This window comes from Ranitomeya imitator, chromosome 7, assembly GCF_032444005.1.
Source record: "Ranitomeya imitator isolate aRanImi1 chromosome 7, aRanImi1.pri, whole genome shotgun sequence".
Classification (NCBI taxonomy): domain Eukaryota; kingdom Metazoa; phylum Chordata; class Amphibia; order Anura; family Dendrobatidae; genus Ranitomeya; species Ranitomeya imitator.
The window spans coordinates 12,904,705-12,921,614 of NC_091288.1; the positions used below are offsets into that span (position 1 = coordinate 12,904,705).

At 45.1% G+C, this 16,910-nt stretch overlaps 1 protein-coding gene across 2 annotated transcripts; it reads right to left on the reverse strand.

Annotated features, from left to right (window-relative positions):
* Positions 1–295: 295 nt before the first annotated feature.
* On the reverse strand, positions 296–16,496 carry AAMP (angio associated migratory cell protein). Of its 2 annotated transcripts, none has more exons than XM_069732708.1 (12): positions 16,371–16,496; positions 10,845–11,024; positions 9,404–9,556; positions 9,099–9,218; positions 8,820–8,959; positions 4,981–5,125; positions 4,690–4,773; positions 4,349–4,464; positions 3,903–4,006; positions 2,626–2,716; positions 1,991–2,145; positions 296–1,485 (listed from the first exon to the last, which is right to left on the reverse strand). In XM_069732708.1, the coding sequence occupies exons 2-12, from the start codon at positions 10,987–10,989 to the stop codon at positions 1,410–1,412; spliced, it is 1,329 nt and encodes a 442-aa protein (XP_069588809.1). In that variant the 5' UTR covers positions 10,990–11,024; positions 16,371–16,496; the 3' UTR covers positions 296–1,409. The 2 variants fall into 2 exon arrangements, with proteins under 2 accessions (XP_069588809.1, XP_069588810.1); XM_069732709.1 differs by having other exon boundaries at positions 10,845–11,027; positions 16,371–16,483.
* Between the last annotated feature and the right edge of the window lie 414 nt (positions 16,497–16,910).

Consider the following 16,910-nt stretch of genomic DNA (forward strand, 5'->3'; position numbering starts at 1 on the left):
TTTATTTTTTTTTTTAGATATTTTTCGTCAAAATAATTTTTATTTACATTTTAAATGGAAAGTGAATAGAACCCACAAACGATGCCAATATCTTACAAAAAACATTTTTTGATGCAATCTGCAGCAACACACATTATTAAGAAATATCAAAACCTGGCAAAAAAATAAAATCTATTGTTACTTTTTTAAATTCTTTATTTACTTTGTGTTTTTTCTAGTTTTGCGCCTCATTACGTCACATCTGGTTCCAAACAATTGACAAAAAGAAATGAGAAAATAACCACAAACGAGCGTCTGGTGTAAGAAAGCTTTGTCTCTTTAATTCTACAGCGTCACACACAGTAATACGAGTCATATAAATAATCGGGAGCTATCAAGATGCACTAAAGTGCGCTCAGGTCTGGGGGGGGGGGGGCACGGATGTGGAAACGGGGACCACGATCCCGCTACCTGAGCTTCATACAGAGTAAGCCGCCATTGTGGGGGAGGGTCAATCTGATCGAGAACAGACCCCAGAGAAAGCACATACCCCCATTATATGGCTTAGAGCCGCAGCACAAGTATAAAAGTATCGGCCGGTAAAGTGGCCGTCAGTTACAATACAGGTTGCACTATAGGGCGCTTTTTTTGTTGTTCTCTCCTACATGTATCTTTCTATATTTAAGTACAAGGACCCCAAGGAAAAAAAAAAACAAATAAAAAAAAGAAACAATTCCAGCCCCAGATTCCTGCTGATTTGTATTAGCGAGATGCATAGATTTACACATTATTCATAATTATTTATTATATCTTTTTTTTTTCTTGAGCCAAAAGCTTTACAAATGCAAAAGCAACATTATCAACAGCCCTTACGTGTAAAAAACAAAAAACAAAACAAAAACCACAGCTTCGCTCTCACTTGTCGCTTTGGATAGAAGCAAAATAATAATAATAATAAAAAAAAAAAAAAAAAAGTATTTTTCATATTAATCCAGTTAAAAAGGAAGCAAAATTTAGGAAGTCAGAATAAAGACTGAAATGATAGGAGACAAGTCCTTGCTGGAAGCCTCTTGATAGGAATACAGATTTTAGAATAATTGATTTTTTTTTTTTTCGGAGAGGCAGAATTTCATATAACGGCGCCCCCCACCGAGCGCAGTGTCCGCCGCCTCTCAGCTTTGTTCAGTAGTGGATTCCCTTAACATTAATATTTCATATCATCGTAACAATCGTCCCCCCCCACCCTCACAAAAACAAAAGTGTGAAAGACGGATACATGCGTCGCCCGCGTCTTCATCTGCGCACACGTACGTGAATGTCCGTAGGACGTAAGAAAGCATCCACACCTATGAAACGTGTACAGAAGAGAACAGCTATGGCCTCCGGGCAGCAGGGGGCGCCGGCGCGTTACAGTGGGTGGACGGACGCCGCTAACGGTCGGGTCTCTGCACACAGAATACTTTTGCCTTGTGATCCCCGGAGGCAGTGACCACAATGGAGGCGTCTCTGAAACACAAGGACAGAGAGAAGATTCGCTAACATTGTATCACCCACAAAAGGTTTCCAATGAGAGGGTCTTTGGTTTTTAAAACATTAATACAGAAAAATGAAAAAATAAAAATATAAAAAAAATACAAAATTGGCCCCAACCAGTTACTCAGGAACCAATCAGTGACCTCTGGAGTCATGTGACTCAACAGACAGGACTTCAGCCCCTCCGGTCCGAGCAGAGACCACCCGGAAGGTTCAGAGGCGTAAGTAACCCTTATTTATCTAGTTTATTTACTTACCTTCCCTCCGACAAGTTTTCAAAAAGAGGAAGAGGACCCCTTTAACAATACACTTTACAGCATGCTGTAAAGCAAGCCTCTTTTCTTTTTTGCAGCAGTCTGCAATATTTCAGATAGTGATTGGATCCCAGTAACTGGTTCATTTCTGCTTACCCCCTATAGGCAACTACAGGAGTCACCCCCTGACCTCATACAATAGCCGGATGGTGACAAATACTCACTTGTTTAGTGCAAAGTCCAGAATCTCGGCGCTGTGGCCGCAGTATTCGCTGATCATTTTTCCAGATCGGGAGTCCCACAGCCTGACGGCCCCGTCCAGGCTGCAGGTGTAGACCACAGGGGAATTGTCCTCCCAGAGGAGCTGTACGATGCCGGACTAGAGGACAGAGAGGACGGAGATTACAGCCCAGACACCATCATCCTGCACACAAAATGCTGCTTCTACCAAGATTAGTGACACGGAAGCTTCACCAACCGGAGGTCTGCATATACGTCAGACACACGGGCCGTTAGTGCTGGAAGAAGCGGTTACATCACATAATCATCAGCATCTCTGATACAAAGATCCAAATCCCCTTCATAGATATTAGACGTAATGTTCTGTGCCACCACTGGGGGGAGCTCAGGGACAGCACAGACTGTACTGCACTCCCTCTAGTGGCCGCTCTTATTAATGCAGAGCAGATGGAATAAGGATCTCTAACCCTATAAAGGCTAATGAAAATAATCAACAGCGAAGAAAATGGTGATAAAGGAGGGCACCGATCCCACAACTTGTATCAGACAGCCCAAATAAACATTTATAGGGGATATCGCGGCGAGACTGCAACCGCTGCAGAAAAGTGCCGCCACTCACTTCGTGTTGACACCGATGTCGCAGAGTCTGGGTGGAAACGTCATAGATCGCCAGAGTTCCATCCAGGTAACCGACCGCGGCCAGAGGCAGACTGCAAGGACAGGCATCATTAATGCACCTCTATACCTCCACACATACTGCTCAGGACGGGGGGGCTTCATGTGCAGAAATCACAGGGACCAGACACAATTCTCATTATTAGTCATATATCTCCTGTATTATCATTACAACTACTTTTGTCCCGTGCATCAATATCAAAACGTTCAAACTTTCAGACCATTGAGAGCCAAGATAAAAGAATTTATATAAATATTTAAAAAAAAATATTCACAATCTTATGGTATAAAATCGTAACCGCCGTCACCAAACAAGCTTCAAATGCTTAAACATTTAGCAAGGTCACCCCTCCATTATCTGTACAAAATGGTCTGTTCCAAGAGGCTGTGAACTCCTCTGCCCAGCTGACTGTCACTGTGGATCAGACCAACGAATACTGGAAGCTCATCTTCCATTTTGGGGGAGACAGGTTCCCTTTAACACTATTCTGGCATATTTTTAACATTAAGGTCCTTCGCTTTTTAGTGTATTTACGAGAATTGCAGAAACTAAACAAACGGCAATTTTTTTTTTCCTTTTATTTCTGACATGTAATGTGCAATTGAAATAATTTAATATTTGGAAAGATCAAAACTTTTGGGGTAACAAATCTAATCATTTTATTTAAATACATTAAAAAAAAAAAAGGGTTGATTTAAACTTTTATACAGTTTAACACTTTCTCCCCAGCCCCTGATTAGGGTCCAGGAATCTGCGATGGTTTGATCGCTTGTACTTTATGCTGCAGCATCAGAGTATTGCAGCATATTGCGATATTCAGCTTCTCCTATGAAGTCTGGACACAGGTCTGGGTTTCATAGGACTAAAGATCGCAGCTATAGGGGCTTTCAGGACACCCCCGGCTGCTATCACAATCCATCACGGTGTGTGTGTGTATGTGTGTTGGGGCAAGTGTGTGTGTGTGTGTGTGTGTGTGTGTGTGTGTGTGTGTGTGTGTGTGTGTGTGTGTGTGTGTGTATACGATGGAAGCTGGTGCATATGGACCCTAATGATTAAGCCATGCAAATGCTGCTCGCAGTGATTGACAGCAGGCATTTAAATGGTTAAACAGCAGCGGTCGGAGCGGCCAGTAAGAGGCAGACGGCGGCTGCACACGCCCCCGGACCTGCTATGTGACATGCATGTCTAGAAGGGGTTAATATAAGATCACTGTCACTTACGCGCTGCAGAATCCCACCGACTCCACCGAGTTGGTCTCCGCTTCCCCTTCCTCCCGTTTGGAGGCTTTGGATACGTTACTTTCTGTCCGGAAAACTCCGACAACCTGCAAAAAAAAAAAAAAAAAAAATGGAGAAAGATGAAACCAATCTACGAAACGCACAAGAAGAGAGAAGACGACAAAGGTCAGACAGCAATGAAAAAACTTTTGTTCATTTTTTTTTCTTATGAAACAAGTTTTCTAAACTTTGCGATTTTTCTTACATTTGTGCCGCGCGCCGGTATAATTACCGCAACCTTATTCTCTATGACAATATCGTTCCAGGCTTTTTTTTCCCCCAAAGTAAAAAAGTTCAAAACAAATTTTTTTTTTGCTGGCATCGAAGATTGTGGGAGTTTCAGTATACTGTATTATTTCACAGGACAAGCTGAATATTGACATCCTCACCTTCCCGGTGGTCGTGTTCACTATTTTTGTGTCGCAATCCACAGAGCCGCTGAGAATTAGGCTGCCGTCGGCATTGGAGGACACACACGTCAGAGGTCCTGTATGGGCATCGGCGCCTGCGAAGCAAATAGGGAGAGAAAAGTAATGATTATCACCAACCAAAGAGAAAATATAAGATTCAGCAGCTGCCGCTTTACTACAAAGCTCTGCTACCAAGAAAAAATGATAATAAACAAAGTTGGACGACGCAAGATGAAAACATTACAGGAGTTCCCCTTTAACATTGTACTTCGCAAAGCGTCCACTAGGGGCGCTGCTGTTCACCAACAAATCCTGCTCACCTTTCAGGACGTGCAGCGTGTTCCCCTGCTTCAGGTCCCAGATCCGCACACTGCCATCTTCATAGCCAACGACCGCTTTCTTACCTATATTAAAAAAAAAAAAAAAGTTTACCCTTTGATATCTGTAGGTAAAACTAAACACAAACTGATACAGAAAAAAAAAACATTCCATATTAAAAATATATTTTAACCAGGACAATATTATTTTCTATAAAATTACTACAACAAAAAGCTTTAAAAAAAAAAAAAAAAAAAATCAAACAAACAAACAAAAACTCAGAGAAAACCCACCGTCTGGCAACAACTGTCCACAGGTAGCTGGGCAGTTGGGTCCTTGGAAAGTTTTACACTCTCCACTAGGTATTTTCCACATCCAGGTATTACCGTCTGCTGTACCACAAAGTAACACGTGGGAACAAGGATGCCACTCCAACCACTGCAAGAGAAAGACTGGAAATGAAGCCAAAAGTGATAAAACACCAATATAAAGAAAGTATAACTACTATAATACTGCCCCCTATGTACAAGAATATAACTACTATAATACTGCCCCTATGTGCAAGAATATAACTACTATAATACTGTCCCTATGTACAAGAATATAACTACTATAATACTGCCCCTATGTACAAGAATATAACTATTATAATACTGCCCCCTATGTACAAGAATATAACTATTATAATACTGCCCCCTATGTACAAGAATATAACTACTATAATACTGCCCCTATGTACAAGAATATAACTATTATAATACTGCCCCCTATGTACAAGAATATAACTACTATAATACTGATCCTATGTACAAGAATATAACTACTATAATACTGCCCCCTATGTACAAGAATATAACTATTATAATACTGCCCCCTATGTACAAGAATATAACTACTATAATACTGCCCCTATGTACAAGAATATAACTACTATAATACTGCCCCTATGTACAAGAATATAACTACTATAATACTGCCCCCTATGTACAAGAATATAACTACTATAATACTGCCCCTATGTACAAGAATATAACTACTATAATACTGCCCCCAATGTACAAGAATATAACTACTATAATACTGCCCCTATGTACAAGAATATAACTACTATAATACTGCCCCTATGTACAAGAATATAACTACTATAATACTGCCCCCTATGTACAAGAATATAACTACTATAATACTGCCCCTATGTACAAGAATATAACTACTATAATACTGCCCCCAATGTACAAGAATATAACTACTATAATACTGCCCCCAATGTACAAGAATATAACTACTATAATACTGCCCCTATGTACAAGAATATAACTACTATAATACTGCCCCTATGTACAAGAATATAACTACTATAATACTGCCCCTATGTACAAGAATATAACTACTATAATACTGCCCCTATGTACAAGAATATAACTACTATAATACTGCCCCTATGTACAAGAATATAACTACTATAATACTGCCCCCTATGTACAAGAATATAACTATTATAATACTGCCCCCTATGTACAAGAATATAACTACTATAATACTGCCCCTATGTACAAGAATATAACTACTATAATACTGCTCCTATGTACAAGAATATACAGTGGGGCAAAAAAGTATTTAGTCAGTCAGCAATAGTGCAAGTTCCACCACTTAAAAAGATGAGAGGCGTCTGTAATTTACATCATAGGTAGACCTCAACTATGGGAGACAAACTGAGAAAAAAAAAATCCAGAAAATCACATTGTCTGTTTTTTATCATTTTATTTGCATATTATGGTGGAAAATAAGTATTTGGTCAGAAACAAACAATCACGATTTCTGGCTCTCACAGACCTGTAACTTCTTCTTTAAGAGTCTCCTCTTTCCTCCACTCATTACCTGTAGTAATGGCACCTGTTTAAACTTGGTTATCAGTATAAAAAGACACCTGTGCACACCCTCAAACAGTCTGACTCCAAACTCCACTATGGTGAAGACCAAAGAGCTGTCAAAGGACACCAGAAACAAAATTGTAGCCCTGCACCAGGCTGGGAAGACTGAATCTGCAATAGCCAACCAGCTTGGAGTGAAGAAATCAACAGTGGGAGCAATAATTAGAAAATGGAAGACATACAAGACCACTGATAATCTCCCTCGATCTGGGGCTCCACGCAAAATCCCACCCCGTGGGGTCAGAATGATCACAAGAACAGTGAGCAAAAATCCCATAACCACGCGGGGGGACCTAGTGAATGAACTGCAGAGAGCTGGGACCAATGTGACAAGGCCTACCATAAGTAACACACTACGCCACCATGGACTCAGATCCTGCAGTGCCAGACGTGTCCCACTGCTTAAGCCAGTACATGTCCGGGCCCGTCTGAAGTTTGCTAGAGAGCATTTGGATGATCCAGAGGAGTTTTGGGAGAATGTCCTATGGTCTGATGAAACCAAACTGGAACTGTTTGGTAGAAACACAACTTGTCGTGTTTGGAGGAAAAAGAATACTGAGTTGCATCCATCAAACACCATACCTACTGTAAAGCATGGTGGTGGAAACATCATGCTTTGGGGCTGTTTCTCTGCAAAGGGGCCAGGAAGACTGATCCGGGTACATGAAAGAATGAATGGGGCCATATATCGTGAGATTTTGAGTGCAAACCTCCTTCCATCAGCAAGGGCATTGAAGATGAAACGTGGCTGGGTCTTTCAACATGACAATGATCCAAAGCACACCGCCAGGGCAACGAAGGAGTGGCTTCGTAAGAAGCATTTCAAGGTCCTGGAGTGGCCTAGCCAGTCTCCAGATCTCAACCCTATAGAAAACCTTTGGAGGGAGTTGAAAGTCCGTGTTGCCAAGCGAAAAGCCAAAAACATCACTGCTCTAGAGGAGATCTGCATGGAGGAATGGGCCAAGATACCAACAACAGTGTGTGGCAACCTTGTGAAGACTTACAGAAAACGTTTGACCTCTGTCATTGCCAACAAAGGATATATTACAAAGTATTGAGATGAAATTTTGTTTCTGACCAAATACTTATTTTCCACCATAATATGCAAATAAAATGATAAAAAAACAGACAATGTGATTTTCTGGATTTTTTTTTCTCAGTTTGTCTCCCATAGTTGAGGTCTACCTATGATGTAAATTACAGACGCCTCTCATCTTTTTAAGTGGTGGAACTTGCACTATTGCTGACTGACTAAATACTTTTTTGCCCCACTGTAACTACTATAATACTGCTCCTATGTACAAGAATATAACTACTATAATACTAATACTGCTCCTATGTACAAGAATATAACTACTATAATACTAATACTGCTCCTATGTACAAGATTATAACTACTATAATACTGCCCCTATGTACAAGAATATAACTACTATAATACTGCTCCTATGTACAAGAATATAACTACTATAATACTAATACTGCTCCTATGTACAAGAATATAACTACTATAATACTAATACTGCTCCTATGTACAAGATTATAACTACTATAATACTGCCCCTATGTACAAGAATATAACTACTATAATACTGCCTCCTATGTACAAGAATATAACTACTATAATACTGCTCCTATGTACAAGATTATAACTACTATAATACTGCCCCTATGTACAAGAATATAACTACTATAATACTGTCTTCTATGTACAAGAATATAACTACTATAATACTGCTCCTATGTACAAGAATATAAGTACTATAATACTGCTCATATGTACAGGAATATAACTACTATAATACTGCCTCCTATGTACAAGAATATAACTACTATAATACTGCTCCTATGTACAAGAATATAACTACTATAATACTGCCCCCTATGTACAAGAATATAACTACTATAATACTGCCCCTATGTACAAGAATATAACTACTATAATACTGCCCCTATGTACAAGAATATAACTACTATAATACTGCTCCTATGTACAAGAATATAACTACTATAATACTGCTCCTATGTACAAGAATATAACTACTATAATACTGCTCCTATGTACAAGAATATAACTACTATAATACTGCCCCTATGTACAAGAATATAACTACTATAATACTGCCCCTATGTATAAGAATATAACTACTATAATACTGCCCCTATGTACAGGAATATAACTACTATCATGGATCTCTTACCTCGAGGTCGGCCACTTCAAACGACCATATCTCCTGCGCGTCCTCCACCTTCCATACCTTGATGAGACCGCTCATGTCTCCGGTTGCCACCATGGTGGAGTCATGGCTGAATGTTGCGCAGGTGACGGAGTCCTTGTGACCTGGGAATAGGCGATGACAGTTCAGGCTACAGAGGATTATGAACCTTGTGGACGGTTCCAGGAGCGCGCTTCTTCTTTTTGGCTCACAGTCTGAGGCGCATTGTGCAGTTAGTGACGGGATGTCAGACAGGACACTCACCCGTGCACTCAAACAGCGTCTCTCCGTCACTGATCCTCCAGACACAGGCCTTGTCATCCTCCCCTCCAGTCACTGCCAGATTATTCTCCTTGGGGTCCAGACTGACGCAGAACACAGAAGCTAAAAAAGGAGACGAGACACATTGTAACACAGAAGATTAATGTTGCTACTGGATACGATTCGTAGAAAAATCTCAGCCGTCAATAAAATGCTCTAGAAGTAAATGAGAATGTTTGCGCTCACTGACAGCAAGCATAGATGTTGAAAATGATACGCAAAACTAGATTAACAAGTCGTACGGTTACCTGAGTGCTTGGAGTAGGTCAGCTCGCTGTCATCGTGAGGTTCGGCTCCTTCTTCCACACCCTCATCTTCCGTGTCCCACTCCTCGGCCACCATGTCTCCATCTTCGGGGCCATCAGCAAAGTCGACGTCCTCCATGTCACTGGCCAGGTCGTCTGAGGATCAGACAGGAAGACGTGACAACCTCAGGATGAGTTTGGATCTAAAGCTCGGGCGACGGCCTGCTGCCGCTCTACGGGACCCCCACAGAGGATCAATGGTCAGCGAGACTGGCAACAAGGGGTCCACCACGTACCCGCACATAAGGGAAGAATTAGGAAAACTTCAGCGTGTTTGTTACTGCCTTACTTGAGACTTACAGGGCAGATTCTGCAAAGTCTACTCCAGGACAACTCTATAGACATTACCAGGAACGTTCTCATTCATTGACAGCAAGCAGAAACCAAACTTGCATATTATTTTCATTATTTATGTTAAATACTGAACGTGGCATTTTTTTTTTTTAATTGTATTTGTGTCATTTTCTGAGACCAATATGTTTTATTGTTCTCCCATGGATCTGTCTGACGTTCTGGGGTTTTTGCCCGCTGAGCTGTGGTTCTTATAGGCCCCAGTTTCTGGCACATGCGTCATTTTGATGGCATTTTATTGAATTTCTTGCGGGAGGTGCGCCGAAAAAAAAAATCTATCTCTGGCAATATTGTGTTTTACTTTATGGCTTTTATCTTCTGAGTTCATAACTGCATACTTGGAGAGAGCGGACTGTTGGGGCACTGGGACACTGAACACGATGATTTTTTATAGATAAAAGTGCAGAGATTTGAAATTATGATTTTTTCTAACCTTTTTAATAAATTTAAAAAATTCAGTTACCTTTTTGCCCTTCTAGGAATCTTGAGCCTGTAATCTGTGATAAAGGACAGAACGGACGCCCACCAGGGTCACACGTATTACTGGTGCAGCCGCACAGGGGCCCTAGAGGTCAGGGGGCCACTACTGCCTCCAAAACATGTGGCATTGCGCATTGAGGAGCGGGGGCACAGGGTCCGCACGCGCGGGCACAGGGTCCGCACGCGGGGGCACAGGGCCCGCACACGGGGGCGCAGGGCCCGCACACGGGGGCGCAGGGCCCGCACACGGGGGCGCAGGGCCCGCACCCGGCGCACAGGGCCCGCACCCGGCGCACAGGGCCCGCACCCGGCGCACAGGGCCCGCACCCGGCGCACAGGGCCCGCACCCGGCGCACAGGGCCCGCACACGGTGCTTGCTCAGTGGCCCTTTTCTGCAGGTGTCCGCCAGTGAGGGCCACAACACAACTGCCGACGCAGAGACTGCAGCATTTACATGGTTCACAGCTGAGACTGGTGCTCGCTCTGATCGCTCGGGACCCCCAGCGAAGATGATCAGCGGGGCCCACCATTACACTGCGGCCCGACCACCCACCTGGGTCCGGTTCTCCTTCATTCAGCTCCAGGACCTCAATAATCTCTTCATCATCGTGAAAGTCCACAGCGGCTGCGGCCCCCTCTTCAGGCTCCGGACTGGGCGACCCGGCCCCTCCTCCGTCACCGGCCCCCGCTCCTTCCATCGCCCTCCGATCACCGGGACACAGGGTGGCAGCTGCTGCTAGTGACGGGGTGAGAGCACCAGAAAGATAAAGCATGGCACAGAGGTGCAGACCCTCAGCAGTGCAGGGAGCGGCCGAGCAGCACAGCAGTCAATGACTCCACAAGCCACAGACCACGCGGCTCACACCAGGGGGGCTGACAACCAGAGCAGACCTCACACTTCTCACAGCTGGAGGCTTGTTACAATATATCAGGCACTCCTGGAGGCTGAATACAAGTGTAAGGAACCCTCAGCTCCATTCAGGATCAGTGGCCACCTGTCTGCTGCCTTCAGCCCTTATACAGATGCATCTATTCACTGGCAGGAAGCAGAGAGTCTGACACAGAGGTTTCTATTCACTGGCAGGAAGCAGAGAGTCTGACAGAGAGGTTTCTATTCACTGGCAGGAAGCAGGGAGTCTGACAGAGAGGTTTCTATTCACTGGCAGGAAGCAGAGAGTCTGACAGAGGTTTCTATTCACTGGCAGGAAGCAGAGAGTCTGACAGAGAGGTTTCTATTCACTGGCAGGAAGCAGAGAGTCTGACAGAGGTTTCTATTCACTGGCAGGAAGCAGAGAGTCTGACAGAGAGGTTTCTATTCACTGGCAGGAAGCAGAGAGTCTGACAGAGAGGTTTCTATTCACTGGCAGGAAGCAGAGAGTCTGACAGAGAGGTTTCTATTCACTGGCAGGAAGCAGAGAGTCTGACAGAGAGGTTTCTATTCACTGGCAGGAAGCAGAGAGTCTGACAGAGGTTTCTATTCACTGGCAGGAAGCAGGGAGTCTGACAGAGAGGTTTCTATTCACTGGCAGGAAGCAGAGAGTCTGACAGAGAGGTTTCTATTCACTGGCAGGAAGCAGAGAGTCTGACAGAGGTTTCTATTCACTGGCAGGAAGCAGAGAGTCTGACAGAGAGGTTTCTATTCACTGGCAGGAAGCAGAGAGTCTGACAGAGAGGTTTCTATTCACTGGCAGGAAGCAGAGAGTCTGACAGAGAGGTTTCTATTCACTGGCAGGAAGCAGAGAGTCTGACAGAGAGGTTTCTATTCACTGGCAGGAAGCAGAGAGTCTGACAGAGGTTTCTATTCACTGGCAGGAAGCAGGGAGTCTGACAGAGAGGTTTCTATTCACTGGCAGGAAGCAGAGAGTCTGACAGAGAGGTTTCTATTCACTGGCAGGAAGCAGAGAGTCTGACAGAGAGGTTTCTATTCACTGGCAGGAAGCAGAGAGTCTGACAGAGAGGTTTCTATTCACTGGCAGGAAGCAGAGAGTCTGACAGAGAGGTTTCTATTCACTGGCAGGAAGCAGAGAGTCTGACAGAGAGGTTTCTATTCACTGGCAGGAAGCAGGGAGTCTGACAGAGCGGTTTCTATTCACTGGCAGGAAGCAGGGAGTCTGACAGAGAGGTTTCTATTCACTGACAGGAAGCAGAGAGTCTGACAGAGAGGTTTCTATTCACTGGCAGGAAGCAGGGAGTCTGACAGAGAGGTTTCTATTCACTGGCAGGAAGCAGGGAGTCTGACAGAGGGGTTTCTATTCACTGGCAGGAAGCAGAGAGTCTGACAGAGCGGTTTCTATTCACTGGCAGGAAGCAGAGAGTCTGACAGAGAGGTTTCTATTCACTGGCAGGAAGCAGGGAGTCTGACAGAGAGGTTTCTATTCACTGGCAGGAAGCAGAGAGTCTGACAGAGAGGTTTCTATTCACTGACAGGAAGCAGAGAGTCTGACAGAGAGGTTTCTATTCACTGGCAGGAAGCAGAGAGTCTGACAGAGAGGTTTCTATTCACTGGCAGGAAGCAGAGAGTCTGACAGAGAGGTTTCTATTCACTGGCAGGAAGCAGAGAGTCTGACAGAGAGGTTTCTATTCACTGACAGGAAGCAGAGAGTCTGACAGAGAGGTTTCTATTCACTGGCAGGAAGCAGAGAGTCTGACAGAGAGGTTTCTATTCACTGGCAGGAAGCAGAGAGTCTGACAGAGAGGTTTCTATTCACTGGCAGGAAGCAGAGAGTCTGACAGAGAGGTTTCTATTCACTGGCATGAAGCAGAGAGTCTGACAGAGAGGTTTCTATTCACTGACAGGAAGCAGAGAGTCTGACAGAGAGGTTTCTATTCACTGGCAGGAAGCAGAGAGTCTGACAGAGAGGTTTCTATTCACTGGCAGGAAGCAGAGAGTCTGACAGAGAGGTTTCTATTCACTGACAGGAAGCAGAGAGTCTGACAGAGAGGTTTCTATTCACTGGCAGGAAGCAGAGAGTCTGACAGAGAGGTTTCTATTCACTGGCAGGAAGCAGAGAGTCTGACAGAGAGGTTTCTATTCACTGGCAGGAAGCAGGGAGTCTGACAGAGAGGTTTCTATTCACTGGCAGGAAGCAGAGAGTCTGACAGAGGTTTCTATTCACTGGCAGGAAGCAGAGAGTCTGACAGAGAGGTTTCTATTCACTGGCAGGAAGCAGAGAGTCTGACAGAGGTTTCTATTCACTGGCAGGAAGCAGAGAGTCTGACAGAGAGGTTTCTATTCACTGGCAGGAAGCAGAGAGTCTGACAGAGAGGTTTCTATTCACTGGCAGGAAGCAGAGAGTCTGACAGAGAGGTTTCTATTCACTGGCAGGAAGCAGAGAGTCTGACAGAGAGGTTTCTATTCACTGGCAGGAAGCAGAGAGTCTGACAGAGGTTTCTATTCACTGGCAGGAAGCAGGGAGTCTGACAGAGAGGTTTCTATTCACTGGCAGGAAGCAGAGAGTCTGACAGAGAGGTTTCTATTCACTGGCAGGAAGCAGAGAGTCTGACAGAGGTTTCTATTCACTGGCAGGAAGCAGAGAGTCTGACAGAGAGGTTTCTATTCACTGGCAGGAAGCAGAGAGTCTGACAGAGAGGTTTCTATTCACTGGCAGGAAGCAGAGAGTCTGACAGAGAGGTTTCTATTCACTGGCAGGAAGCAGAGAGTCTGACAGAGAGGTTTCTATTCACTGGCAGGAAGCAGAGAGTCTGACAGAGGTTTCTATTCACTGGCAGGAAGCAGGGAGTCTGACAGAGAGGTTTCTATTCACTGGCAGGAAGCAGAGAGTCTGACAGAGAGGTTTCTATTCACTGGCAGGAAGCAGAGAGTCTGACAGAGAGGTTTCTATTCACTGGCAGGAAGCAGAGAGTCTGACAGAGAGGTTTCTATTCACTGGCAGGAAGCAGAGAGTCTGACAGAGAGGTTTCTATTCACTGGCAGGAAGCAGAGAGTCTGACAGAGAGGTTTCTATTCACTGGCAGGAAGCAGGGAGTCTGACAGAGCGGTTTCTATTCACTGGCAGGAAGCAGGGAGTCTGACAGAGAGGTTTCTATTCACTGACAGGAAGCAGAGAGTCTGACAGAGAGGTTTCTATTCACTGGCAGGAAGCAGGGAGTCTGACAGAGAGGTTTCTATTCACTGGCAGGAAGCAGGGAGTCTGACAGAGGGGTTTCTATTCACTGGCAGGAAGCAGAGAGTCTGACAGAGCGGTTTCTATTCACTGGCAGGAAGCAGAGAGTCTGACAGAGAGGTTTCTATTCACTGGCAGGAAGCAGGGAGTCTGACAGAGAGGTTTCTATTCACTGGCAGGAAGCAGAGAGTCTGACAGAGAGGTTTCTATTCACTGACAGGAAGCAGAGAGTCTGACAGAGAGGTTTCTATTCACTGGCAGGAAGCAGAGAGTCTGACAGAGAGGTTTCTATTCACTGGCAGGAAGCAGAGAGTCTGACAGAGAGGTTTCTATTCACTGGCAGGAAGCAGAGAGTCTGACAGAGAGGTTTCTATTCACTGACAGGAAGCAGAGAGTCTGACAGAGAGGTTTCTATTCACTGGCAGGAAGCAGAGAGTCTGACAGAGAGGTTTCTATTCACTGGCAGGAAGCAGAGAGTCTGACAGAGAGGTTTCTATTCACTGGCAGGAAGCAGAGAGTCTGACAGAGAGGTTTCTATTCACTGACAGGAAGCAGAGAGTCTGACAGAGAGGTTTCTATTCACTGGCAGGAAGCAGAGAGTCTGACAGAGAGGTTTCTATTCACTGGCAGGAAGCAGAGAGTCTGACAGAGAGGTTTCTATTCACTGGCAGGAAGCAGAGAGTCTGACAGAGAGGTTTCTATTCACTGGCAGGAAGCAGAGAGTCTGACAGAGGTTTCTATTCACTGGCAGGAAGCAGAGAGTCTGACAGAGAGGTTTCTATTCACTGGCAGGAAGCAGAGAGTCTGACAGAGAGGTTTCTATTCACTGGCAGGAAGCAGAGAGTCTGACAGAGGTTTCTATTCACTGGCAGGAAGCAGAGAGTCTGACAGAGAGGTTTCTATTCACTGGCAGGAAGCAGAGAGTCTGACAGAGGTTTCTATTCACTGGCAGGAAGCAGGGAGTCTGACAGAGGTTTCTATTCACTGGCAGGAAGCAGAGAGTCTGACAGAGAGGTTTCTATTCACTGGCAGGAAGCAGAGAGTCTGACAGAGAGGTTTCTATTCACTGGCAGGAAGCAGAGAGTCTGACAGAGAGGTTTCTATTCACTGGCAGGAAGCAGAGAGTCTGACAGAGAGGTTTCTATTCACTGGCAGGAAGCAGAGAGTCTGACAGAGAGGTTTCTATTCACTGGCAGGAAGCAGGGAGTCTGACAGAGAGGTTTCTATTCACTGACAGGAAGCAGAGAGTCTGACAGAGAGGTTTCTATTCACTGGCAGGAAGCAGGGAGTCTGACAGAGAGGTTTCTATTCACTGGCAGGAAGCAGGGAGTCTGACAGAGAGGTTTCTATTCACTGGCAGGAAGCAGGGAGTCTGACAGAGGGGTTTCTATTCACTGGCAGGAAGCAGAGAGTCTGACAGAGCGGTTTCTATTCACTGGCAGGAAGCAGAGAGTCTGACAGAGCGGTTTCTATTCACTGGCAGGAAGCAGAGAGTCTGACAGAGAGGTTTCTATTCACTGGCAGGAAGCAGAGAGTCTGACAGAGAGGTTTCTATTCACTGGCAGGAAGCAGAGAGTCTGACAGAGAGGTTTCTATTCACTGGCAGGAAGCAGAGAGTCTGACAGAGAGGTTTCTATTCACTGGCAGGAAGCAGAGAGTCTGACAGAGAGGTTTCTATTCACTGGCAGGAAGCAGAGAGTCTGACAGAGAGGTTTCTATTCACTGGCAGGAAGCAGAGAGTCTGACAGAGGAAACCAACAGATACTAAAAGTTACAAAACTCAGTCACGTGACACCTGATGGTTGAAAATCACGTGGTATGAGCAGCCCCGAGCGCACACCCCCTCACATATCTCTTGGGACCCTCCAGCCAGTTAACCCCTTCACCCCCACGTGCCACCGGTTGTAGTGCGGCCCCAGGACCACTAGAAGGAGAATGAAGACGGGGGGACTTACAGTAAAGTTTCTCGGTGTGCGGAGACTGAGGCGCCGCCGCGGGGAGACCCCTCGGACCCTCTCCGGCCTGCAGCCGCCGCCAGACACACGTGGGCGCTCCTCCTTCCAAGCGCTCCTCGCAACCTAACCTGAAACGTCAGCTGAGACGGGGGCGGGCCTGAGCGCTGCCAATAGAATCACAAGGTACCGGACTTCAACCAATCACAAACATCTCTTTTCCTAGCAGGTTAGAGTGACACCGCAGTTTGGGCACATAAACAAGGTGCACTGCGCATGTTCGCTGAGGGGTTGCTGGGTATTGTAGTTTCATCACTGTAGCATTCTCCTCTGTGAGAACGGAAATGTGTCGTAAAGTTAGAAGTTTAAGGTAAAATAAAGAACCGTAAAAAGCCGGAAATGTAACCGGAGGTCTAACATTGTGGGGTTACAGAACTCCCATAACAGTGCGTCATCCACAGATCCCCCATAACAAAGAAATATCCACAGATCCCCCATAACAGTGCGTCATCCACAGATCCCCCATAACAGAGCGTCATCCAC